The sequence below is a fragment of the Coregonus lavaretus genome (assembly GCF_964263955.1).
Source record: "Coregonus lavaretus genome assembly, chromosome: 11".
Classification (NCBI taxonomy): Eukaryota; Metazoa; Chordata; class Actinopteri; order Salmoniformes; family Salmonidae; genus Coregonus; species Coregonus lavaretus.
The window spans coordinates 12,788,800-12,814,283 of record NC_139998.1 but is presented as its reverse complement, the minus strand read 5'-3'; the positions used below and the strand labels follow the sequence as shown (position 1 = coordinate 12,814,283).

Here is a 25,484-nt window from a genome sequence, read left to right as displayed (position 1 = left end):
CTTCAGTACCCTCAAGGTGAGGTTCACCTCCGCTCCCATCCTCCAGATGCCTGATGTGGACCGGCAATTCATTGTGGAGGTGGACGCCTCGGATGTGGGAGTTGGTGCTGTGATTTCTCAGTGGGCTGCGGAGGATAGGAAGCTCCATCCCTGTGCCTTTTTCTCACGTCGGTTGTCCCCCTCTGAGTGCAATTACGACATAGGGAACCGTGAGCTGCTGGCTGTGAAGCTTGCCTTGGAGGAGTGGCGTCACTGGCTGGAGGGGTCCACCATTCCATTTCTCGTTTGGACCGATCATAAGAACTTGGAGTACATCCGCACGGCCAAACGGTTGAACTCCAGGCAGTCCCGCTGGGCCCTGTTCTTCACCAGGTTTAATTTCACTCTGTCATACCGGCCTGGATCACGCAACACCAAGCCAGACGCCCTCTCCCGTCAATTCCAGAAGGATGACACCCCCTCCAAGGACCCTGTGTCGATTCTGCCAAGTCCCTGCATCGTTGCAGCTCTGACCTGGGCTGTTGAGGAACAGGTGCTGGAGGCTCTCCGTAACCAGCCAGGTCCCAGCACTTGCCCAGCTGACCGCCTTTTTGTCCCCGAAGACCTGAGGTCCCAGGTCGTTCAGTGGGGACATGACTCCCGCCTAGCTTGTCACCCTGGCTCCACCCGCACTTACAACCTGCTCGCCCAGAGGTTCTGGTGGCCCTCTCTGAGGAAGGATGTACGGGAATTCGTCCAAGCCTGCCCCATCTGCAACCAACACAAGTCGTCCTGCCAGCCCCCAGCCGGATTGCTGCAGCCCCTGCCTGTGCCCAGACGTCCCTGGTCTCACATCGCCCTTGACTTTGTCACGGGGCTGCCCCCTTCAAGTGGCATGACCGTCATTCTCACCATAGTTGACCGTTTCAGCAAGATGGCACACTTCATTCCCCTCCCCAAGCTCCCAACCGCCAAGGAGACCGCCCAGGTGGTCCTGGAACACGTCTTCCGGATCCACGGACTGCCAAAGGATGTAGTTTCTGACCGTGGTCCACAATTCTCCTCCGCCTTTTGGAAGGAGTTCTGTCACCTGCTGGGAGCCACAGTCAGTCTGACTTCCGGATTCCATCCCCAATCCAATGGGCAGTCAGAGCGGGCTAATCAGGAGCTCGAGAAGGCACTGCGATGCATGACTTCACGCAACCCCCACTCCTGGTCGCAGCAATTGACATGGGTGGAGTACGCACACAATTCTCTGACCTGCTCTGCCATCGGTATGTCCCCTTTCCAATGTGTTTATGGATACCAGCCTCCTCTATTTGCCAGCCAGGAAGAGGAGGTTACTTGCCCATCTGCACTTGCTTTTGCCCGTCGATGTCGCCGCACCTGGTCACAAGCCCGAGCCACACTCCTCAGATCCGTTGCCAGCTACACTACCGGGGCCAACCGTCGGAGAATTCCTGCTCCCACCTACCATGTTGGTCAAAGGGTGTGGTTGTCATCGAAGAACCTGCCACTCAGGGTGGAGTCGCAGAAGCTGGCACCTCGGTTCATTGGCCCATTCCCTATCATAAGAGTGATTAGCCCAACTGCTGTCCGGCTCCAACTGCCTAATTCCCTGAGGGTGCACCCCACTTTCCATGTGTCTAAGATTAAGCCCATCCATGAGAGTCCGCTGGTCCCTGCTGCGCCTTGTCCTCCTCCTCCACGGCTCGTCGATGGTGGTCTGGTTTACACCGTCCGCCGCCTGCTTCGGTCCAGACGGAGGGGTAGGGGTCTCCAGTACCTCATTGACTGGGAGGGCTATGGACCTGAGGAAAGGACCTGGGTGCCAGCTAGTCGGATTGTGGATAGGACTCTCATCACCGCTTTCCACCAACGGCATCCTGATCAACCTGCAATCCGTAGGGGCCGCCCCAGAGGGGTCCCTAACCGTCCTGCCCGCTCGGCTTCCTGTCCTGTGCCTGATCCTGTCTCGGGACCTGTCCCATCTCCCGACCACGGCCCTCCGGCTTCCTCCGAGGATGAGGACGTTCACTCGGACCGTTCGGAGGAGTTCTAGCCCTCCTCCGGCTCCCCTCCTCCCGCCCGGCGTGGTGTTGCTCTTGGGACTTCTGGGGCCGTCCCTTGGGGGGGGGGTTCTGTCATGAGCCTCTCACTCCACCGGGTTACCACCTTAATTTTCTTCCACTCTGCTCTCCACTCTCTCTACTCAGCCTAACTAGCTCCACCTGTCCCTGCTCTGCTCTGCTCTAATTACTCTGCCAGCTGCGCTGCATTACCCACTACCTCTCCCAGTATTTAAGGCCCTGTCTTTCAGCTCTCCGGTGTCAGATCGTCTGCAAGGCTCACACCCGGAACCTGTTTGCTCGCGCTTCTGGCTCACCCTGGTTTTGTGACCCCGGACCTGCCTGATTTTTGGATACTCTTCTGCCCCAGGAGATCCAGACCTGCTTCTGCCATTACGACTCCTGACTACTCTTCAATCCCGGTAACTCTGACCAGCCTTCTGCCTTGCTACTACGTATTTTGGATTTCCCTTGAACTGTACTGCTGCCTTGTTTCATTCCGCCCTGTTGTGTCTGTGTTTCCCCCCCCAGGACTTCTGGACCACCCACCACCGGCTTCATAGGACGCATCGCTGCCACTGGGGGGGGCACAGACCCAGCACATTGGACGGGATCCCTGTTACCCCTGGAGCCTTCATTCACTCCCTACTTCCCTTTTCCCTTAAGTTTTAATAAACTTTCTGGTGTGACGCAATTGTGGTCCTCTGGTCGTCTGTCTGAACCGTGACAGACTCAGGGGACTGTTTCTGCAAACGCCTGGTCACAGGGAGAAACTGTGACCAGTGTATGGTAAGGAATCCTGTTCTGATGATTTAGTTACTTTGTACACAACACTCAAGCTCAACTGTGCTAACTGATAGACCAAAAGGTTAGCCCTGTCACTCTGTGAGAGTCAGTTGACTTATCATCACCAATGGCCACTAGCGCTTCACTAGCCAGCTAGTTACACATCTGCTACATACGTTCTGTAAGTGTTTTGATCGTTTGGTTTGGTCGTTACCAAGGCTGTAAATCTTTGGGACATTAAACACCCTCTGGGTTGTAACGAGACTGGTACATCCGTCCACAGCTTGGAAACAGCTTTTGCAGTGAAACATAGGGGGGAGGTCATTAACAACGTGTCATTAAAGGAGTGTTTTTGACAATGTGTGTGTGTCCTACAGCCTCAGCACTGGGGGCTCAGCAATGACATGGATGGCTGCAGACCATGTGATTGTGACCTGGGTGGAGCCCTCAATAACGAGTGAGTTCAAAGTTCACCTCTCTAATTCACTTATCTAAATGCCTGTCTGTTACCCAATTTACTTAAACAATTCTTCATACTTAAACAATTCTTCATACTTTCTTCTTTTGATACAACCACAGAAGTCTTCAAACTGAGTGTTACCTTAATGTTGAATCTTTTAAACTGTAATTGAACTCGGTCTGTAACATTCCCTCCTTGTCCTCTCTCTCTGACTCCAGCTGTTCTCAGGAGACTGGCCAGTGTGCGTGTAGAGAACACATGTTTGGCCGGCGCTGTGACCAGGTGGAGTCAGGCTTCTACTTCATCGCCCTGGACCACTACACCTACGAGGCCGAGGACGCCAAGTTTGGACCTGTGAGTTACCTTTGAACTTTTGTTATTGACTTTCTTCTAAGGCCTATGGGGTCGGTGGTGATTCCTATGTAACACACGGGATATGAACCTGGATCTCTCACGGGAGCAACCAACATCTTAGACCAAGAGGGAATTCCTTCTAGGGACACTGGTTTTTAAGTTGGCATTCAGGACTACCTCATTACGTGACCATGAGAGACCACCCCACGTTGGGCGCCAATGCAACACGTGGGATATGAACCCAGGTCCCCCACGGGAGCAACCAACTCTTAGACCAATAGGAAATTTATGTCCGCTACACCTACTCACCTTTTGTCTTTCTCACCCTCTATTTTCCTCTCCCTCTCTTCTTCCTCCAGGGTGTGACAGTAGTGCAGAGACCTCACCCTCAGGACCGTAGCCCCACCTGGACAGGGATAGGTTTTGTCAACGTTCCCGAGGGGGCCTACATGGAGTTCTCCATTGACAACATCCCCCACTCCATGGAGTACGATATCCTCATCCGTTACGAGCCTCAGGTCAGCTTCGGCACATATCACATATCCACCTACATGGGGTCATTTCCCTACCCTTGTTTACCTGTTTACCAATGTCTATGTACCTGTTGTGTTGGCGTAGTTACCAGACCAGTGGGAGGAGGTGTTGATGACGGTGATGCGGCCCAGTTTGATTTCAGCAGACAGTCGCTGTGCCAACACCATGCCTGACGACGACAACCAGATGATATCCCTCCACCCCGGATCACGGTAAACACACACCGCCTCCTCTGTCTGAGTGTATGTGTTGGTGGGAGGGGGACTGTTGGGTAACTGGTGGGTGCATGTGAGAGTGAGTGATGGACTCTGTCTGTATATTAGGTATATTCTGAGTCTGTGTATGCACACTGGAGGTTCCCCTGTAGCACATTGGGGACACTGATTTAGTGTGTGTGTGTGTCATAGGAGTATTTGAAAGTGTGTGTTCTTTTCTGAAATCCATCTTTGTCTTGTCTCCTCAGATATGTGGTGCTCCCCAGACCAGTGTGTTTCGAGGCAGGGATGAACTACACTGTTCGTCTGAGCCTGCCCCTCTACTCTGCACTCAGCGACGTCCAGTCCCCATATACACTCATCGACTCGGTTAGTTCCCACACACACACACTGTCAAACACATAGTCACAACTCTGACTTTTGCTTAAAATATCCATCAATGTCAATTGTAGACTTAGGCAGAAATTTCAGCTACTAGGATTTCATATTAGGATTGGGCCCTTACTGACTCCATACTAAATCTCATTCCATCTTCTGTATCTCTCTTCCCGGTCTGTAGATTGTGCTGATGCCCCACTGTAAGAACCTGGAGATCTTCACTGGTTCTGAGGGAGGTGACGTGGCCACCAACAGTGCCTGGGACACCTTCCAGCGCTACCGCTGTCTGGAGAACAGCCAGAGCGTAGTGAAGACCCCCTCCACAGACATCTGTCATAACTTCCTCTTCAGCGTATCTGCTCTGCTGCACCAGGGAGCTAAAGGTATGGGACCGCACTACAGTTATATATTCTTCAACATACTTGTATGCTCATGTATGTGAGCATAGACTAAAGGTCAAAATGGGGGGGGTTTAACTAAAGGTCTTTGTTAGGGTTGAATGGCGGGAACCCGGTTACCGAGATTTACCGCCCAAAACCACTCCCTTTTCCCGGGATAATTAACTGCGAGAAACTGGTAAATTATAAAAAGGGTCTACGGCCCTCTCTCCGCATCTCTGCATGATCAATCATCAACACTCAGGGTAGGATAATACAGCCCATCTCAGTATGGAGCGCAGTTCACTATGCTTGCAGACCTATCATCTCATCATGGTAACTTTGTTGTTGTGACAAGTAGACCTACATTTGCTGCAGCATAGCCTATGCTACAGTAATATAAAGACCGAATGCGCTTCTAATTTACCCATCTCCATCTGGCTTTCGGGGGTCACCTTATTTTTGAATTGTAATTTAATTGTAATTTGAATTGTAAAGATTGTTTTTAATTGCAGCTGCGGAGTTTTAAAACAGTGTATCACTCGAATAATGTTGCTTTAAATCAGTGCACGCACAAGCACTCTCTCGCAGTCTTTCTCAATTCCATTCAAATTGCCTCCAAAATAGATAATCCTGTTCAAGATTGATATAGGCATATACAGTGCATTCAGAAAGTATTCAGACCCCTTCACTTTTTTTACATTTGTTTTCGTTACAGCCTTATTCTAAAATGGATTAAATAAAAATACATCCTCATCTATCTACACACAATACCCAATAATGACAAAGCAAAAACAGGTTTTTAGAAATGTTTGCAAATGTATAAAAAAAAAAAATAACTTGATTGGAGTCCACCTCATTGGACATGATTTGGAAAGGCACACACCTGTCTATGTAAGGTCCCACAGTTCACAGTGCATGTCAGAGCAAAAACCAAGCCATGAGGTTGAAGGAATTGTCCATAGAGCTCCGAGACAGGATTGTTGAGGCACAGATCTGGGGAAGGGTACCAAAACAATTCTGCACCATTGAAGTTCCCCAAGAACACAGTGGCCTCCATCATTCTTAAATGGAAGAAGTTTGGAACCACCAAGACTCTTCCTAGAGCTGGCCGCCCGGCCAAACTGAGCAATCGGGGGAGAGGGGCCTTGGTCAGGGAGGTGACCAAGAACCTGATGGTCACTCTGACAGAGCTCCGGAGTTCCTCTGTTGAGATGGGAGAACCTTCCAGAAGGACAACCATCTCTGCAGCACTCTACCAATCAGGCCTTTATGGTAGAGTGGCCAGACGGAAGCCACTCCTCAGTAAAAGGCACATGACAGCCTGCTTGGAGTTTGCCAAAAGGCACCTAAAGGACTCTCAGACCATGATAAACAAGATTCTCTGGTCTGATGAAACCAAGATTGAACTCTTTGGCCTGAATGCCAAGCTTCACATCTGGAGGAAACCAGGCACCGCTCATCACCTGGCCAATACCATGTCTACGGTGAAGCATGGTGGTGGCAGCATCATGCTGTGGGGATGTTTTTCAGCGGCAGGGACTGGGAGACCAGTCAGGATCGAGGGAAAGATGAACGGAGCAAAGTACAGAGAGATCCTTGATGAAAACCTGCTTCAGAACGCTCAGGACCTCAGACCGGGGCGAAGGTTCACCTTCCAACAGGACAACGACCCTAAGCACACAGCCAAGACAATGCAGGAGTGGCTTCGGGACAAGTCTCTGAATGTCCTTGAGTGGCCCAGCCAGAGCCCGGACTTGAACCCGATCGAACATCTCTGGAGAGACCTGAAAATAGCTGTGCAGTGACGCTCCCCATCCAACCTGACAGAGCTTGAGAGGATCTGCAGAGAAGAATAGGAGAAACTCCCCAAATACAGGTGTGCCAAGCTTGTAGCGTCATACCCAAGAAGACTCGAGGCTGTAATCGCTGCCAAAGGTGCTTCAACAAAGTACTGAGTAAAGGGTCTGAATACTTATGTAAATGTGATATTTGCAAAAATTTCTAAAAACCTGTATTTGCTTTGTCATTATGGGGTATTGTGTGTACATTGATGAGGGAAAAAAACAATTTAATCCATTTTAGAATAAGGCTGTAACATAACAAAATATGGAAAAAGTGAAGGGATCTGAATACTTTCCGAATGCACTGTATTTAGATGTCCTAGCCTACCTCTTTCAGATAATAAATTAAATGCAGTATTAGCCATATATTTAGCTAATGAATTATATGTTATGCATAATAAGCTTCTAACTTATAGCCTCTGTCTCTTGCGCAATACGCACGCACCTGTTTTCTGCTGGCCTCCTTAAAAAAACGCTCCTTAGACCCATGCAAGAAAAGCTACACTAGAATAGCTTGCTGGACATTTTTTGTTTTGCATTTCTTATACCAATAGATTATTCGAAGAGGGATGCAAGATCTTGTTTGCTGAATGTTAAATAACGCAGCCAATAGAACTCGTGGGTAGTTTGAAAGAAGAGCGAATGCACGATGGCGGTAGGCTATAGCAGTTATTTATTCAGACCCATAACCATTAAATCTTCGTGAAGAGAAGTGAAAGCCATCTGCATTTAATTCTAGTCCTATATTATGCAAGCATGTCATTAGAATGATGAAGATAAGGACAACAAAACGTATTTAATTTAACTGTTGAATGCTAGGAAGGAAGCAACAATAAAGTGAGAAAAGGAGGTAGGCTATAACATTAGGGGAAATATTATGAAAGGTACTACATTTACATTACATTTTAGTCATTTAGTAGACGCTCTTATCCAGAGCGACTTACAGTTAGTGAGTGCATACATTTTTCATACTGGTCCCCCGTGGGAAACGAACCCACAACCCTGGCGTTGCCAGCGCCATGCTCTACCAACTGAGCTACAGGGTACTAGCTACATCTATGGACTTTTATGTTTTTATGTTGTGTGTAATGTGCAGTAGCCTATACTGTATATCATATATGTATTGGATAACGGCATAACGGCTTTTTTGGGCTTGGGTTCATCAAATGTATTTAAAATAGGGCTCATCAAATGTATTTAATGTATGGCTCATCAGGCTCAGGTAGCATCAGGCTTGAATTTTTTATCAAAGCGCTAATCAAATCCAGACATAGGCCTATTTATATTCTTTATATGCTTTTGAATTACACTTCCGGTTTAGGCGGGAAATAGCGAGTGGAACATTTGCAAAATACCTGGAAAATATTCAACCCTAGTCGTTGTCCCAAAGTCTGCATGTGGTGCACATTGTTTTGGAAAGACTGAATTTCATTCCAACGTTGACCTGCCACCTCTGTCTGGCAATCATCCCCAGTCAATCTCCACATAGACTCCCTAAACTAAAAGCCTCTGTCTTTCCTCTAACACATCAGCAGTTTCCATTCCTTTCTTTTCCTTGGGAACATTCCTTTCCTGTCATTCCTCTGTCATTCTGTACCATATCCCCTCTTGTGTCTCTGGCACATGGCAGTCATCTCCGGTTTCCGACCCATGCCACTCATCAACAGTTACGCTATGTCTCTATCTCTCTATAATCTCCTCATGTATGGACCTGTAGCTTGATTATAGGCTCTCTCGGATCCTGAAATGCCCGTAGAGGAACTTTCTCAGCCCACATCAGCAGTAAATCTCCTACCCTGTCAGACGGAGTGAGAACTTGTCTGTACTGACAGGCTATAGCATATACAGGGTTCATGCTATCATATGGAAGTTTTCACATAGGTGGTCTGATTTAGAATAGAAGAGTATAACATAATGTAAAATATATAATAGAACCAAATACTCTATCTTCTTTGAGGGGAACTTTTCTCACTCATGGTCGGCGAAAACTAATGAAATGTATAACAAAGCCATACTGTATATGACGGTACCTACTTTGCAACATAATACTGTAGTTAGATGTCTAGGTGAAGAGAAGTAATTGTTAGGATCGAAATATGATGTAAGTGTGATATGCTTTGATTGGCTTTGTATTCATTGTCTCTAGGAATGCTGTCAGTATTAGTTCAAATCCTCCCAGCTGTGGAAGTCACATTATCTTGTCTCAATTACCATGTGGAGGTTGTTTGAGGTCTCCTGGACAGATGTAGTTTCTGCACATTGCTGCAGGTCTTCACAAAGCCAATGTGGTTTCGTAGGTCCCTTTTAAGTCTTACCCCAGCCTTAGCAGATGATAAAGATCAGAGTGTCTTCAAGATCTGCGTGCAATAATCTAGCCCATAGATCAGTTCACCTCCCTTAGATCTGAAGGTCCTCACATTGCTGTGGTGTCCCCTTATTAAAGCTGGAATCCTTAGTTGCTACATCCATTATTGGACATAAATTAATGATATATACCCATTGATTCTTGAAGAATAGAACTTATAAATGCCTCATGAGCTTAGTTCAACTGTCGTACCCCATCAGAACCCAAAATAGAAGCTTGTTTTACTCCAATGATTGTAAACAATGTAAATGTAAAGGAACACTGTCCCACTGGGCAAAAACTGGTTGAATCAACATTGTTTCCACGTCATTTCAACCAAAAAATCCAATGTGATGATGTTGAAACAACAAAATGTAAGGGAATTTTGTATTTTTGTCAACTTTTAACCTTAATCCAATGACAGGGTGACATTTGTTGTTGATTTCACGTTGAATTCACACTAGTTGACAACTCAACCAAATATAAATCAAAGCTAGACATTGAACTGATGTCTGTGCCCACATGGTTACAACTATAATTTTTATATCATGGATGGTCAGTCCTTGCATCCATAACACTGTTAATATATATTTTTTTAGAGTTGTTACATTTCACCAGGCCCATCCCTCTGCTTTTTACCAAACACAGACAGGGTGACCACTTTGTTATTGTTTCAATTCTAGCTTTAAGCCACAGTGGTTTAGAGGTGCTTCAGAAGTCCCAGGCGAGTTTTGATTTATGAGGACAGCAGAGACTTCAGAGGATAATGTTGAAGGAGTCCAGGCTTGGGCAGAGTCTGGCTCAGAGCATATCATTACCCGCTATCCAGGAAGAACTTTGGGGGATGTTTAGTTCATATAGGGGCACAAAACTCACACTCTAAGGTTGCATGTACTTAAGCTTGCGCGCGCACACACACCACACACACACATTCCCATGCTTGCCTAAAATCCCCCTCCCCTGACGTGACCTAGTGAATACCAGTTCACTCGTCTCTCTCCTCCACTCATGGACTCACTGTCCTCTATGGAATGTCTGGTACCCCTCTCTCTCTTTCCACTCGTCTGTTGAGAAGGATACGGTGCCTTTGTCAGCCTGTCAGTGTGATAGATTATAGAAGGTGTTGTTGATTAAATACCTCAGTCGCCCTTAATGAAACAAACCTTTGTCAGCATGTCAAAGGCAAGATATATTGAGGTAAAATATATTGCGACAAAGGGTTAACCAGGGTTTTATGTACAGTCAGTACTTATACCATATTCAAAACTGTTTGAGTGAAATACCTTACTCATGTATCCAGCAGCAACTATTGCCCCCATTTGAACAGATCATTCCAGATTGTGTGTTTAACTAACTTTTAAGCCCATTCCCCCACTCTCTCTTTAACATTTCCTCCTGTCTCCATTTTTCCAGCATGCCAGTGTGACCCGCAGGGCGCCCTCAGCACGGTGTGTGACGCCAGTGGCGGGCAGTGCCAGTGTCGCCCCAACGTGGTGGGCAGGAACTGTGACAAGTGTGCCCCTGCCACGTACCTGTTTGGACCCAGCGGCTGCAGACGTAAATTTGACTAAATGAAAAGGCTGCCATTTAGTATTGCACAATTACAGGCACTGAATCTGGTACTTATCACTCTCTTTGCTCTCCCCCTCTCTCCCCGCAGCCTGTGATTGCAGTCCCCAGGGATCGGAGGATGCGTTCTGCCACGAGGCCACAGGCCAGTGTGTGTGTATCCCCGGGGCGTACAGCCGTCAGTGTGACCGCTGTCTGCCGGGTCACTGGGGCTTCCCCAACTGTCGCCTCTGCACCTGCAACGGCCACACAGAGCAGTGCGACCCCTACTCCGGAAAGTGCCTGGGCTGCCGAGAACAGACCACTGGACACAATTGCGAGAGGTCAGCCAGGGGTCAATGTGGGTTGAGGAGTCAGGCGTCAAAGGTTAAGGAAGCTCATTGGTGTATGTCTGGATGGGTGGGCATTACAATGGGTCCTTGGGAGTCAGTCGGTCGTCTAAATCTCCCTGTAGCATAAAGCCACTTAACAACTTTGATTTGTTTTGTTAGTGTCTATAATAAAGACATGTATGTGAATGATAGAGTGATAGATACCACCTTTTGCCTTTTTCCCTACAGGTGTCTGGATGGTTACTACGGCGACCCCATCCTGGGTTCAGGCGACCATTGTCGGCCCTGTATGTGTCCGGATGGGCCCGGCAGCGGGCGACAGTTTGCCGGCGGATGTTACCGCGGTCTGGACTCCCACTACCAGGTGTTCTGTATCTGCAGCCCCGGGTACAGAGGTAGGCAGCCAATAACAACCACCTGCCAAGATTTATAGAGCACCTAGTAAACTAGTGGAGCATGGCAGGATTACTTATTAGACTTGTTCCATGCTTCCTATGGAACAAGTCTGAACAGAATCATTCAGACTTGTTCCCTAGGAAGCAGAAGATTTGTATGCATTCATGTTGAAGCTTGAGGTGACTTTCCATGATGTATAGCTGCCTGCAATGTACAGTCACAGTTTGATATATAGATTGTTTGACAGGAGGGAATACAGCAGGGTTGTGCTCAATTCAGAATTGAATTAGAATTGAGGTAGTAAAGAGGATACAGAATTGCAATTCAAATTTGAATTAAAGGAAATAGAATAAAATTCAATGAAATTCAAATGCCTCTTCTATTATATACAGTGGGGGAAAAAAGTATTTAGTCAGCCACCAATTGTGCAAGTTCTCCCACTTAAAAGATGAGAGAGGCCTGTAATTTTCATCATAGGTACACGTCAACTATGACAGACAAAATGAGATTTTTTTTCTCCAGAAAATCACATTGTAGGATTTTTTATGAATTTATTTGCAAATTATGGTGGAAAATAAGTATTTGGTCAATAACAAAAGTTTCTCAATACTTTGTTATATACCCTTTGTTGGCAATAACACAGGTCAAACGTTTTCTGTAAGTCTTCACAAGGTTTTCACACACTGTTGCTGGTATTTTGGCCCATTCCTCCATGCAGATCTCCTCTAGAGCAGTGATGTTTTGGGGCTGTCGCTGGGCAACACAGACTTTCAACTCCCTCCAAAGATTTTCTATGGGGTTGAGATCTGGAGACTGGCTAGGCCACTCCAGGACCTTGAAATGCTTCTTACGAAGCCACTCCTTCGTAGCCCGGGCGGTGTGTTTGGGATCATTGTCATGCTGAAAGACCCAGCCACGTTTCATCTTCAATGCCCTTGCTGATGGAAGGAGGTTTTCACTCAAAATCTCATGATACATGGCCCCATTCATTCTTTCCTTTACACGGATCAGTCGTCCTGGTCCCTTTGCAGAAAAACAGCCCCAAAGCATGATGTTTCCACCCCCATGCTTCACAGTAGGTATGGTGTTCTTTGGATGCAACTCAGCATTCTTTGTCCTCCAAACACGACGAGTTGAGTTTTTACCAAAAAGTTATATTTTGGTTTCATCTGACCATATGACATTCTCCCAATCCTCTTCTGGATCATCCAAATGCACTCTAGCAAACTTCAGACGGGCCTGGACATGTACTGGCTTAAGCAGGGGGACACGTCTGGCACTGCAGGATTTGAGTCCCTGGCGGCGTAGTGTGTTACTGATGGTAGGCTTTGTTACTTTGGTCCCAGCTCTCTGCAGGTCATTCACTAGGTCCCCCCGTGTGGTTCTGGGATTTTTGCTCACCGTTCTTGTGATCATTTTGACCCCACGGGGTGAGATCTTGCGTGGAGCCCCAGATTGAGGGAGATTATCAGTGGTCTTGTATGTCTTCCATTTCCTAATAATTGCTCCCACAGTTGATTTCTTCAAACCAAGCTGCTTACCTATTGCAGATTCAGTCTTCCCAGCCTGGTGCAGGTCTACAATTTTGTTTCTGGTGTCCTTTGACAGCTCTTTGGTCTTGGCCATAGTGGAGTTTGGAGTGTGACTGTTTGAGGTTGTGGACAGGTGTCTTTTATACTGATAACAAGTTCAAACAGGTGCCATTAATACAGGTAACGAGTGGAGGACAGAGGAGCCTCTTAAAGAAGAAGTTACAGGTCTGTGAGAGCCAGAAATCTTGCTTGTTTGTAGGTGACCAAATACTTATTTTCCACCATAATTTGCAAATAAATTCATTAAAAATCCTACAATGTGATTTTCTGGAATTTCTTTTCTCAATTTGTCTGTCATAGTTGACGTGTACCTATGATGAAAATTACAGGCCTCTCTCATCTTTTTAAGTGGGAGAACTTACACAATTGGTGGCTGACTAAAAATGTTTTTTCCCCACTGTATTAGGTATAGTCTACAGTATATAAATATAGATTTTGTACATAAAACATCAAACATGTCATTATATACATGCATATAAAATATTGATGAATATCAAGGAAAACAAAACCTGTATATGAATATGCTAAGTTATTATATTTCATTAATCACTTAAATTTGCTTCAATATGGGGAACATACTACATTTACAAGAATGCATTAGTTTAACCCTTAAGTTGATCCTAAAGCCTTCAAAAAGAAGCAAAACAAATTAAATGGTTGATGGAAATATAATTGGCTATTTTAAGCACTAAGGTTAAAAGAGTATATGAACATTGTTTCCAGAGAAAAGTGATATATTCCTTGGTATCTGGAAGTGTGACCTGTCAGATTAAATGAAACACATTCTATGACTGACTGGAATTTATTTGAATTGCACTGAATTCATTCTACATCCTGTGGGGTGTGGCCAATTCAATTCGAATTTCAGCTCATGAGTGTAATGGGAGTCAATTCCAAAATTCTGAATTGAGCACAACCCTGGCATACAGTATGTTATTGTTGAAGTAAATATATAGGCAGTCATTATTTCTGATAGTGTGGCTAGGTGAATAGATTGTTGTTGTAGAGGTGAGTGATGACACACTTATTCTGGTGAAGGGGTTATTAAGCATTTTTTCCCCCCTTCACCCTTTACCTCTTGTTCCTTCTCTCTTCCTTTGTCTTTCCCTCTCCCCTACAGGTGCCAGATGTGAGGAGTGTGCTCCAGGTTACTATGGAAACCCCCATGAGAACAGCGGGCAGTGCCAACCCTGCCAGTGCAACAACAACATTGACATGCTGGATCAGGAGTCCTGTGATGCCAGAACGGGTGAATGTCTCAAATGTCTCTATCACACTGAGGGTCAGGGCTGCCACAGCTGCAAGCTGGGTTACTATGGAGATGCCCTCACACAAAACTGCAGAAGTGAGTAAAAATAGTTAACTTGCATTTCTTTGTTATTTGTTTGTCGTATCAATGTGAGGTGAAGTAGTTGTCATTGTCCAATTGCCAACCTGCTAGCAACGTAACTTCTCTCCCTCAGAGTGTATGTGTAACCACCTGGGCACCAACCCAGCCACGTGCCCGTCAGTGGGTGACTGCCACTGTGATCTCGGCAGCGGTCAGTGCCAGTGTCTACCGAATGTGGTGGGTCAGCACTGTGACCAGTGTGCCCCTGACACCTGGAACATGGCCAGCGAGACGGGCTGCGACGTCTGCGACTGTGACCCCAACCACTCATTTGGGACGTCCTGCAATGAGGTGGGTTCTCACACGACCACACCCTTCTTCTGTTGGGTCCTAAGGTCACATTTCTAATATTTATGCATGTGTTTTGTCAACAGCTGAGTGGCCAGTGCTCCTGTAAGCCTGGCTTTGGTGGTAAAACGTGTCGGGAGTGCAGAGAGCTGTTCTGGGGAGACCCTGAAGTCAAATGCAACGGTGAGTTGGCACATCTCAACAGTGGTGTAAAGTACTTAAGTAAAAATACTTTAAAATACTACTTAAGTCGTTTTTTGGGGTATCTGTACTTTACTATATCTATTTTTGACAACTTTTACTTTTACTTCACTACATCCCTAAAGAAAATTATGTACTTTTTACTCCGTACATTTTTCCTGACACCCAAAAGTACTCGTTACATTTTGAATGCTTAGCAGGACAGAAATGGTCCAATTCACACACTTATTAAGAGAACATCCCTGGTCATCTCTACTACCTCTGATTTGGCAGACTCACTAAACACAAATGCTTTGTTTCTGAATGATGTCTGAGGGTTGGAGTGTGCCACTGGCTATCCGCAAATTTTTAAAACACGAACAATTGTGCCAACTGGTTTGCTTAATATAAGGAATTTGAAATGATTTATACTTTTACTTTTACTTGATACTAAAATGATACTAAAGTACATTTTTGCAATGACATTTACTTTTGATACTTAAGTATATTGAAAACCAAATACTTTTAGACTTTTACTCAAGTAGTATTTTACTGGGTGACTTTCACTTTTACTTGAGTCACTTTTACTCAAGTATGACAATTGGGTACTTTTTCCACCACTGCATCTCAATCAGCAGAATTGCAGTTATTCGTGCTGGCACTACACTGACTAAATCTACATCTTGACACACACTGAGGTGTGTGTGTGTGTGCGCGTGTGCATGTCTCTACGTGCGTTTGTGTGTGAGAAAGCTCCAACCCGACAATTTTAAATTTGCCAGACACACAAAGGAGGCCTTTAGTGTTAATAACTAGGGTATCACAAGCAGCCACATTCCCCTAGGCTCATATCATGGGAATGTGTAGGAGTTTCAGCTGTGGTGGAGAAACTCACAGCATCCTCTCCTTACTGTGGGAGCCAACATTAAGGCCAGATGTGCTCTCTCACCCGACGGCTTTGTTTCTATGACAAACAGACAGGGATCTGTCCGAGCCTCCCAATATCCCGCCGGTGCCCCACAATGCACCTTTGTTCTGATGGGGTGTCCTGTTGGAGGGACGGCTGTCCAACACAGTGACTGCTGCTGACACAAAGGACTCATTGTCCCAGAGTAGCATCACTGGAGAAGAGCAGCCTGCTGAATTATCTACTGAAGGACACATGAATTGGCTTCTGATGTAGGCTAGTCTCTTGAGTATAAATGTTCAGTCACTATATGAAGGGTCCACTGTGGTAGTTGAATCTACTTCAAACTTCTGTATACATTGTTGACAATGAAATTAGAAAGTGATTATCAAACCCAAAAGTAATCAAACCAAAGGTGCAGAGATGACTTTGACGGCTTTAACATAGGAATTAAACATTGAAATCCTTCTCGGCAGGCTGTGCAACAGTGTTGGTTCCGTCCCTCTCCTTTCCCCAACCTGGGCTAGAACAGGGACCCTATTAACACATCAACAACTGCCTCCCACAAAGCATTGTTACCTATCGCTCCACAAAAGCTGCGGCCCTTACAGAGCAAGGGAAACAAATACTTCAAGGTCTCAGAGCGTGTGACGTCACCGATTGAAACGCTACTAGCGAGCACCGCTAACTAGCTAGCCATTTCACACCGGTTACACTCACCTCCTCCTTCTACGCAGCAACCCCAGCAGCTTGGCAGAGCACAACTAAGTGATCCGGGTAAACAACATCAATGTAACAGTGTTGCTTCTGTCCCTCTCCTTGCCCCAACCTGGGCTCGAACCATGGACCCCCTGAACACATCAACAACTGCCTCCCACAAAGCATCATTACCTATCGCTACACAGAAGCCGCGGTCCTTGCAGAGCAAGGGAAACAAAAACTTCAAGGTCTCAAAGCTAGTGACGTCACCGATTGAAGCTACTAGTGCGCACCGCTATCTAGCTAGCCATTTCACACTGGTCACAGCTGCACCATGTGAAACGCTTCATAGAAGACCTTGCTATCTCGTTTAAATTCCACAGTGCAGTTTTCTCAGGCTTGTGGTTTGCTGCTCCTTGCAAGGAGTGTAGTTCCAGAAAGGTTTGTGTTTTTCTCTCGGCGTAGAAGGGTCTGTGTTGACAGTCCTGGCTGTTTGTTTGGAGAAGGAAGTCCGCTCCGGTTCCCCGATATCAGATTACCTCGTTTACCCCACCTCATGTTGATTTACCCCCAATCTGGAGCAGCCCAACAGCCAAACATTACACTAAAACTAGCTTCAAACGCTGCAGTTTGTTAGTGTGTTATAAATATGGAGTCTAACGTTGTACAGTTGTACATCCCGGCATTTGTGTGGCTTTTGCAGTGATTTGAAGGCAGTTTGCTTTCAGCAAAACCTACATACACTTCCGTAGGAGCCATGTCCACTGCTTCTTGTACATCAAAGCCTTGTCACAAACGGTGTGTGTGTGTGTTGGCCCATGATGAAAGACTGCTCCAGCTGTAGACCATTGAAGATGTAGTTTACAACCATCTCTGCCCCCCTCCACCCCCTAGGCAGAGGAATAGAAGCCGTAAGGGGATCCATGTCACAAAAAACGCTGGAATTTCCCTCCCTTGCCTGTACACAATCATCTTATCTGTGCTGTAACATAGAACATGCTGTGTAGAAAGGAAAGAATAGAGGTAAGTTATGGTATTTCAACTCTAGATACAGCTATATTCTGGAAAGTCTACTGAAAAGTGAGGTGAAGGATTTTCTCAGAAAACTAGGGTTGGGAATTGCCAGGGACCTCACGATATTTATATAATCACGATATTTAGGTGTCGATACGATATACAGTACCAGTCAAAAGTTTGGACACACCAACTCATTCAAGGGTTTTTCTTTATTTTTACTATTTTCTAAATTAGAGAATAATAGTGAAGACATCAATACTATGAAATAACACATATGGCATCATGTAGTAAGCAAAAAAGTGTTAAATATATTTAATATTTGAGATTCTTCAAATAGCCACCCTTTGCCTTGATGACAGCTTTGCACACTCTTGGCATTCTCTCAACCAGCTTCACCTGGAATGCTGTTCCAACAGTCTTGAAGGAGTTCCCACATATGCTGAGCACTTGTTGGCTGCTTTTCCTTCACTCTGCCGTCCGACTCATCCCAAACCATCTCAATTGGGTTGAGGTCGGGGGATTGTGGAGGCCAGGCCATCCATCACTCTCCTTCTTGGTAAAATAGCCCTTACACAGCCTGGAGGTGTGTTGGGTCATTGTCCTGTTGAAAAACAAATGATAGTCCCACTAAGCCCAAACCAGATGGGATGGCGTATCACTGCAGAATGCTGTGGTAGCCATGCTGATTAAGTGTGCCTTGAATTCTAAATAAATCACAGATAGTGTCACCAGCAAAGCACCCCCACACCATAACACCTCCTCCTCCATGCTTTACAGTGGGAACTACACATGCAGAGATCATCCGTTCACCCACACCGCATCTCACAATGACACGGTGGTTGGTACCAAAAATCTCAAATTTGGACTCCAGACCAAAGGACACATTTCCACCGGTCTAATGTCCATTGCTCATGTTTCTTGGCCCAAGCAGGTCTCTTCTTATTATTGGTGTCCTTTAGTAGTGGTTTCTTTGCAGCAATTTAACTACGAAGGCCTGTTTCACACAGGCCCTCTGAACAGTTGATGTTGAGATGTGTCTGTGACTTGAACTCTGTGAAGCATTTATTTGGGCTGCAATTTCTGAGGCTGGTAACTCTGAACTTATCCTCTGCAGCAGAGGTAACTCTGTGTCTTCCATTCCTGTGGCGGTCCTCATGAGAGCCAGTTTCATCATTGCGCTTGAAGGTTTTTGCGACTGCACTTGAAGAAACTTTCAAAGTTCTTGAAATGTTCATTATTGACTGACCTTCATGTCTTAAAGTAATGATGGACTGTCGTTTTTCTTTTCTTATTTGAGCTGTTCTTGCCATAATATGGACTGGTCTTTTACCAGATAGGGATATCTTCTGTATACCGCCCCTACCTTGTAACAACACAACTGATTGGCTCAAACGCATTAAGAAGGAAAGAAATTCCACAAATTAACTTTTAACAAGGCACACCTGTTAATTGAAATGCATTCCAGGTGATTAACTCATGAAGCTGGTTGAGAGAATGACAAGTGTGTGCAAAGCTGTCATCAAGGCAAAGGGTGGCTATTTGAAGAATCTCAAATGTAAAATATATATTTTGATTTGTTTAACACTTTTTTGGTTGTGTTATTTCATAGTTTTGATGTCTTCACTATTATTCTACAATGTAAAACATTTAAAAAATAAAGAACAACCCTTGAATGAGTAGGTGTGTCTAAACTTTTGACTGGTAGTGTATTGCGATTCTCACGATTCTACAGTGAGGGAAAAAAGTATTTGATCCCCTGCTGATTTTGTACGTTTGCCCACTGACAAAGAAATGATCAGTCTATTATTTTAATGGTAGGTTTATTTGAACAGTGAGAGACAGAATAACAACAAACAAATCGAGAAAAACGCATGTCAAAAATGTTATAAATTGATTTGCATTTTAATGAGGGAAATAAGTATTTGACCCCCTCTCAATCAGAAAGATTTCTGGCTCCCAGATGTCTTTTATACAGGTAACGAGCTGAGATTAGGAGCACACTCTTAAAGGGAGTGCTCCTAATCTCAGTTTGTTACCTGTATAAAAGACACCTGTCCACAGAAGCAATCAATCAATCAGATTCCAAACTCTCCACCATGGCCAAGACCAAAGAGCTCTCCAAGGATGTCAGGGACAAGATTGTAGACCTACACAAGGCTGGAATGGGCTACAAGACCATCGCCAAGCAGCTTGGTGAGAAGGTGACAACAGTTGGTGCGATTATTCGCTAATGGAAGAAACACAAAAGAACTGTCAATCTCCCTCGGCCTGGGGCTCCATGCAAGATCTCACCTCGTGGAGTTGCAATGATCATGAGAACGGTGAGGAATCAGCCCAGAACTACACGGGAGGATCTTGTCAATGATCTCAAGGCAGCTGGGACCATAGTCACCAAGAAAACAATTGGTAACACACTACGTCGTGAAGGACTGAAATCCTGCAGCGCCCGCAAGGTCCCCCTGCTCAAGAAAGCACATATACAGGGCCGTCTGAAGTTTGCCAATGAACATCTGAATGATTCAGAGGAGGACTGGGTGAAAGTGTTATGGTCAGATGAGACCAAAATCGAGCTCTTTGGCATCAACTCAACTCGCTGTGTTTGGAGGAGGAGGAATGCTGCCTATGACCCCAAGAACACCATCCCCACCGTCAAACATGGAGGTGGAAACATTATGCTTTGGGGGTGTTTTTCTGCTAAGGGGACAGGACAACTTCACCGCATCAAAGGGACGATGGACGGGGCCATGTACCATCAAATCTTGGGTGAGAACCTCCTTCCCTCAGCCAGGGCATTGAAAATGGGTCGTGGATGGGTATTCCAGCATGACAATGACCCAAAACACACGGCCAAGGCAACAAAGGAGTGGCTCAAGAAGAAGCACATTAAGGTATGGAGTGGCCTAGCCAGTCTCCAGACCTTAATCCCATAGAAAATCTGTGGAGGGAGCTGAAGGTTCGAGTTGCCAAACGTCAGCCTCGAAACCTTAATGACTTGGAGAAGATCTGCAAAGAGGAGTGGAACAAAATCCCTCCTGAGATGTGTGCAAACCTGGTGGCCAACTACAAGAAACATCTGACCTCTGTGAGGGTTTTGCCACTAAGTACTAAGTCACGTTTTGCAGAGGGGTCAAATACTTATTTCCCTCATTAAAATGCAAATCAATTTATAACATTTTTGACATGCGTTTTTCTGGATTTTTTTGTTGTTATTCTGTCTCTCACTGTTCAAATAAACCTACCATTAAAATTATAGTCTGATCATGTCTTTGTCAGTGGGCAAACGTACAAAATCAGCAGGGGATCAAATACTTTTTTCCCTCACTGTATGTATTGCGATTCGATACTGCGATTTTATTGTGATTTGATATTCCAAACATATTGCTCACTATATGTCTGCTGCAGAGAGAGAGAGCATGAGAAAATGAGTTTTGATCAGTCATGGAAATAAAAGTGCTGAAAACATGTTGGCTCACTATTTAAAAAGAAGATGTAGGACAAGCTATAGGATGAAAAATACCGGAGTTTTGGAGCTGGTACAGCCGATTAGCGCTAGCTAATGCTACTTGGCAAAAAAAGTTGGACTCAAAGTATCTATATAATATCTTCCAAATAATATTGTGATATGTTACTGTCTTGATCCCCCCCCCCCCCCCATCACTACAGAAAACTGCAGCAAATCAACGATAATCAGCCATGTCTTATTGCGCCATGGATTCAAGTTCCCTCTACAGATTGCTTAATTTGATATGTTTGTCCTGTAGTGTGTTTAGTCTGCTCTGGGGGCAATGCTGACGGGTAGGAGGAGGGTAAATATTTACCGCAGGTTCCAAGAGGTCACATTCACTACATATTTCCACTGAGCCCAGGCCCCTCGACCTCCTGCCTTAGAAAACTAACTCAGCTCCCCAGAATGAGACGTTAGTTCCCCTAAATGCAACAAAAGTCAAACTTTGCGGTGAGGGTCTCTAAATAATGCTAATTTAACCATACTTCTATTTGTTTAAAATGCAGTGGTAAATATGTTTTACAGTGGTAAATATGAAAATAAAACTTTCCAAATTAAACAAACATCACCATCTCTCTCTCATGGTTTAAACCATTTATTTCTATGTGGCTGCACAGACCGTATCCCTGTTCATGTTGCTGTCCACTCAGTAGTGCTACATTTCAGCCACAGCTGAGCTCCTTTAAACCCATAGATTGTAATTTGTACTTGCTCATTTTCGTTATTTGTTTGCCACGCGTCCTTGATAAAAATAGCCAATGCCTTTATTCCAATGCATTCTATTTATCCATTGATTTACCATTGTTTGCTTTTGTCAGTCAGCTGTTTACAGCGCTCATTGCTTTGTTTTTCAGGTGCGCTAGGGTATTGGTGTTCTCTGTGCCCTATATGGCCAGAAGAAGTAGACCATTTATTTAGCTTTATTATTTTCTAGCAATATTTGTTTTATTTCCTGGATCAACTGATGATGGTTGCCAATATCAATAGACAACTAGCCTACAGCTAGACACCAATGCGCATCTAATCCATCCAACATTAATGACAGTAGGCCTATAGTTGACTCTTTCAGTTAGAAGCATTCGATTTTGCAATGGCATAGGCCTACATTATTTTGGATTTATGTACCCATGAGAACTGTTTTCACTGCAAAACTTAATGAAATGTTAGGTAGGCATAGTTACACTTACAGTGCATTTTCAGAGATTGCGGAGATTCAGGAATCGAACAAGGGTTTAAGTTCAATGTTCTAATTCAATTGTTAAATGTGTAATAATTACAAATAACACTGTCATAAATGTAATTAATATAAGGAAAGAAACGTAGTGTTTTACGTCACACGATCTGTGAAGACTCCAAGCATTCAACGAACAGCAATCAGAGTTTACCCAGCTATTTCTTTTACCACCATCACTGGCTACTGGTAGGCCTATTTGAAGTTCATGCTAATCGGCCTACACATTGTAGCCTAGCCTAGTATATTGACCCTGTGTTAGGGTGACAATCCCGTTTTTCTCAGGACAGTTTCAGCCCCATTTCACATGTCCCGACTTTTCAGGCTACAAGAAAGGTCAATTAGTCAGCAAGACGTATCAATTAATGTAGGCCTAATCAATGGCAATCGCCGAATGTCATTAGGCACTTTTTTTAGTGTTTTGTCTATTTCCATTCATCAAATTGCACGAGTGTTCACGCATTGCACTGTTTGGATTATTTTGGAGTGGACGAACATGCACAGGTAGCCTACTTTTTAAAGTGATTTGTTTGAGAATCAGGTGAAAGCATCAGGACTGGTTGTGTTCATGCCACATTTAAAGGTAATTCATTTTTAATGTTAAATTACATCTTTATTATTAGGCTCATGAAAAATGTAAATAGAGATCCCCGAATGTCACTTGGATCTGGGGGATTGTTTGCAGAGTCTGTAGGGTGGCCCATCGTGACCCTTTTGTACTCCACACACTTCCCTCACTGAGGCTTTGAAATGGGCAAACATCTTCCTCTTTCTCCATTCCTCCTCCTCCACTCCTCCTCCCGTTCTCCATACCACCCTATTCACTCAACCCCCTAAAGGTTACTACAAGCTTCACTCTGTTGATCTACGTGCGTCCACATGGGTAGAATGGGATTTCTGGAGTAGCGAACACCTTTTGGTAACATGATCCCATTCACAAGAGGGTGATGGGAACGTTTTTTATTTTTGTGTTTTCATTTTGTGAAAATAAGGAAGAGTCGCCTTCCCTTGCTAGTAGTAGCTAGCTGGCAGCTGGCTTTAGCCTGGCTTAATACATACACTACATGACCAAAAGTATGTAGACGCCTGCTCGTCGAACATCTCATTCCAAAATCATGGGCATTAATATGGAGTTGGTCCTCCTTTTGCTGCTTTAACAGCCTCCACTCTTCTGGGAAGGCTTTTCACTCGATTTTGGAACATTGCTGTGGGGACTTGCTTCCATTCAGCCACAAGAGCATTAGTGAGGTCACACACTGATGTTGGGCGATTAGGCCTGGCTCCCAGTCGGTGTTCTAATTCATCCCAAAGGTGTTCGATGGGGTTGAGGTCAGGGCTCTGTGAAGGCCAGTCAAGTTCTTCCAAACCGATCTTGACAAACCATTTCTGAATGGACCTCGCTTTGTGCACGGGGGCATTGTCATGCTGAAACAGGGAAGGGCCTTGCCCAAACTGTTGCCACAAAGTTGTAAGCACAGAATCGTCTAGAATGTCATTGTATGCTGTAGCGTTAAGATTTCCCTTCACTGGAACTAAGGGGCCTAGCCTGAACCATGAAAAACAGCCCCAGACCATTATTCCTCCTCCCTTTACAGTTGGCAATATGCATTGGGGCAGGTAGCGTTCTCCTGGCATCCGCCAAACCCAGATTCGTCAGTTGGACTGCCAGATGGTGAAGCGTGATTTATCACTCCAGAGAACACGTTTCCACTGCTCCAATGGCGGCGAGCTTTACACCACTCCAGCCGACGCTTGGCATTGCGCATGGTGATCTTAGGCTTGTGTGCGGCTGCTCGGCCATGGAAACCCATTTCATGAAGCTCCTGACGAACAGTTCTTGTGCTGACGTTGCTTCCAGAGGCAGTTTTGAACTCAATAGTGACTGTTGCAACCAAGGACAGACGATTTTTACGCGCTACACGCTTCAGCACTCGGCGGTCCCGTTCTGTGAGCTTGTGTGGCCTAGACGTTGTTGCTTCTAGAAGTTTCCACTTCACAATAACAAAACTTACAGTTGACCGGGGCAGCTTTAGCAGGGCAGAAGTTTGACGAACTGACTTCTTGGAAAGGTGGCATCCTCGAGGAGGAAATTATTGTCCAAAAACTAGCAAAAGTGGCACTGACCCAATGACAAAGACAGTGAATATACATACTTACCGGGGGTATGGCTGATGTTCTCCGCTAGTGCCAATATGAAAGGCTTCTGTTCGCTAAAATGTGAGTATTTTCATTGACATCTCTTTACATCAATAGCCATTTGCTTTCCAAACAGTTTTTACGCGATTTGTATTTTTAAATATTGCGATATGCCTGGCTGGGTCTCTCTACTTTTCACTGACAGTCGCAACTCAACAATCCTCTATTTGGTATTTGCAGCATGCGCTGCCCAAATTGCGGGCCCTTCCGACTGTAGGCTATGTGATTTAAAACAATCCACAGTAAAAAAAAAAAAAGAAGCTAATGATCCTCTGTGGCCAAATCATGCTTTCTGGTGTAGTAGCCTATTTTGAATGATTGTATTTACTTCTGTATAGACAGGAGTAAGCTAATTAGGCAATATCATTTTGGCAATCTAATTCAATTTACTTTAAAGAAAGCTTCCCCTAGCCTTATTGACAAGCCACCTTTGCCTTTTAATGTGGCATAAACACAACCAGTCATGATGTTTTCATCTGATTGTCAAACAGTCACTTAACAAAGGTGCTCCTGTAGGCTACCCGCGCACATTAGTCCACTCACAAAATAATTTCAGCATCCAAACCCTAACAGTGACCTGTGTACCCACAAGTTTTTCGGGCATGTTGTATTAATTGTGATAGGCTCACGTTCCGCCTTACTTTCAACCCTGATAATATCTCTCTAGAAGCTGATCCGTCAACAGTATTGTGGAATAATTTCTAATGTTACGGTAAGATTGGAAAGGAGAACACTGATCCAAGAACAGTGCTTCCTTTCTTTTGATCCTATCAGTATCGACACATGCCTCAACGACACATTTAGCGAACGTTCTCTCTTCGTGGTGTTTTGGGAAACTAATG

The 25,484-nt window shown here is 45.0% G+C and overlaps 1 protein-coding gene across 1 annotated transcript in view; it reads left to right on the top strand.

The window, feature by feature from the left end:
* Positions 1–25,484, top strand: part of LOC311137211 (laminin subunit beta-1-like) — a 54,462-nt gene that overhangs the window by 22,873 nt on the left and 6,105 nt on the right. The window contains exons 12-24 of the mRNA XM_084171571.1: positions 2,783–2,837; positions 3,212–3,291; positions 3,513–3,648; positions 4,008–4,166; positions 4,267–4,394; positions 4,646–4,766; positions 4,957–5,158; positions 10,754–10,897; positions 11,001–11,232; positions 11,470–11,636; positions 14,350–14,574; positions 14,693–14,910; positions 14,994–15,090. Of these exons, the coding sequence (XP_084027697.1) occupies positions 2,783–2,837; positions 3,212–3,291; positions 3,513–3,648; positions 4,008–4,166; positions 4,267–4,394; positions 4,646–4,766; positions 4,957–5,158; positions 10,754–10,897; positions 11,001–11,232; positions 11,470–11,636; positions 14,350–14,574; positions 14,693–14,910; positions 14,994–15,090 (1,964 nt within the window). The remainder of the gene's footprint in view (positions 1–2,782; positions 2,838–3,211; positions 3,292–3,512; positions 3,649–4,007; positions 4,167–4,266; positions 4,395–4,645; positions 4,767–4,956; positions 5,159–10,753; positions 10,898–11,000; positions 11,233–11,469; positions 11,637–14,349; positions 14,575–14,692; positions 14,911–14,993; positions 15,091–25,484) is intronic.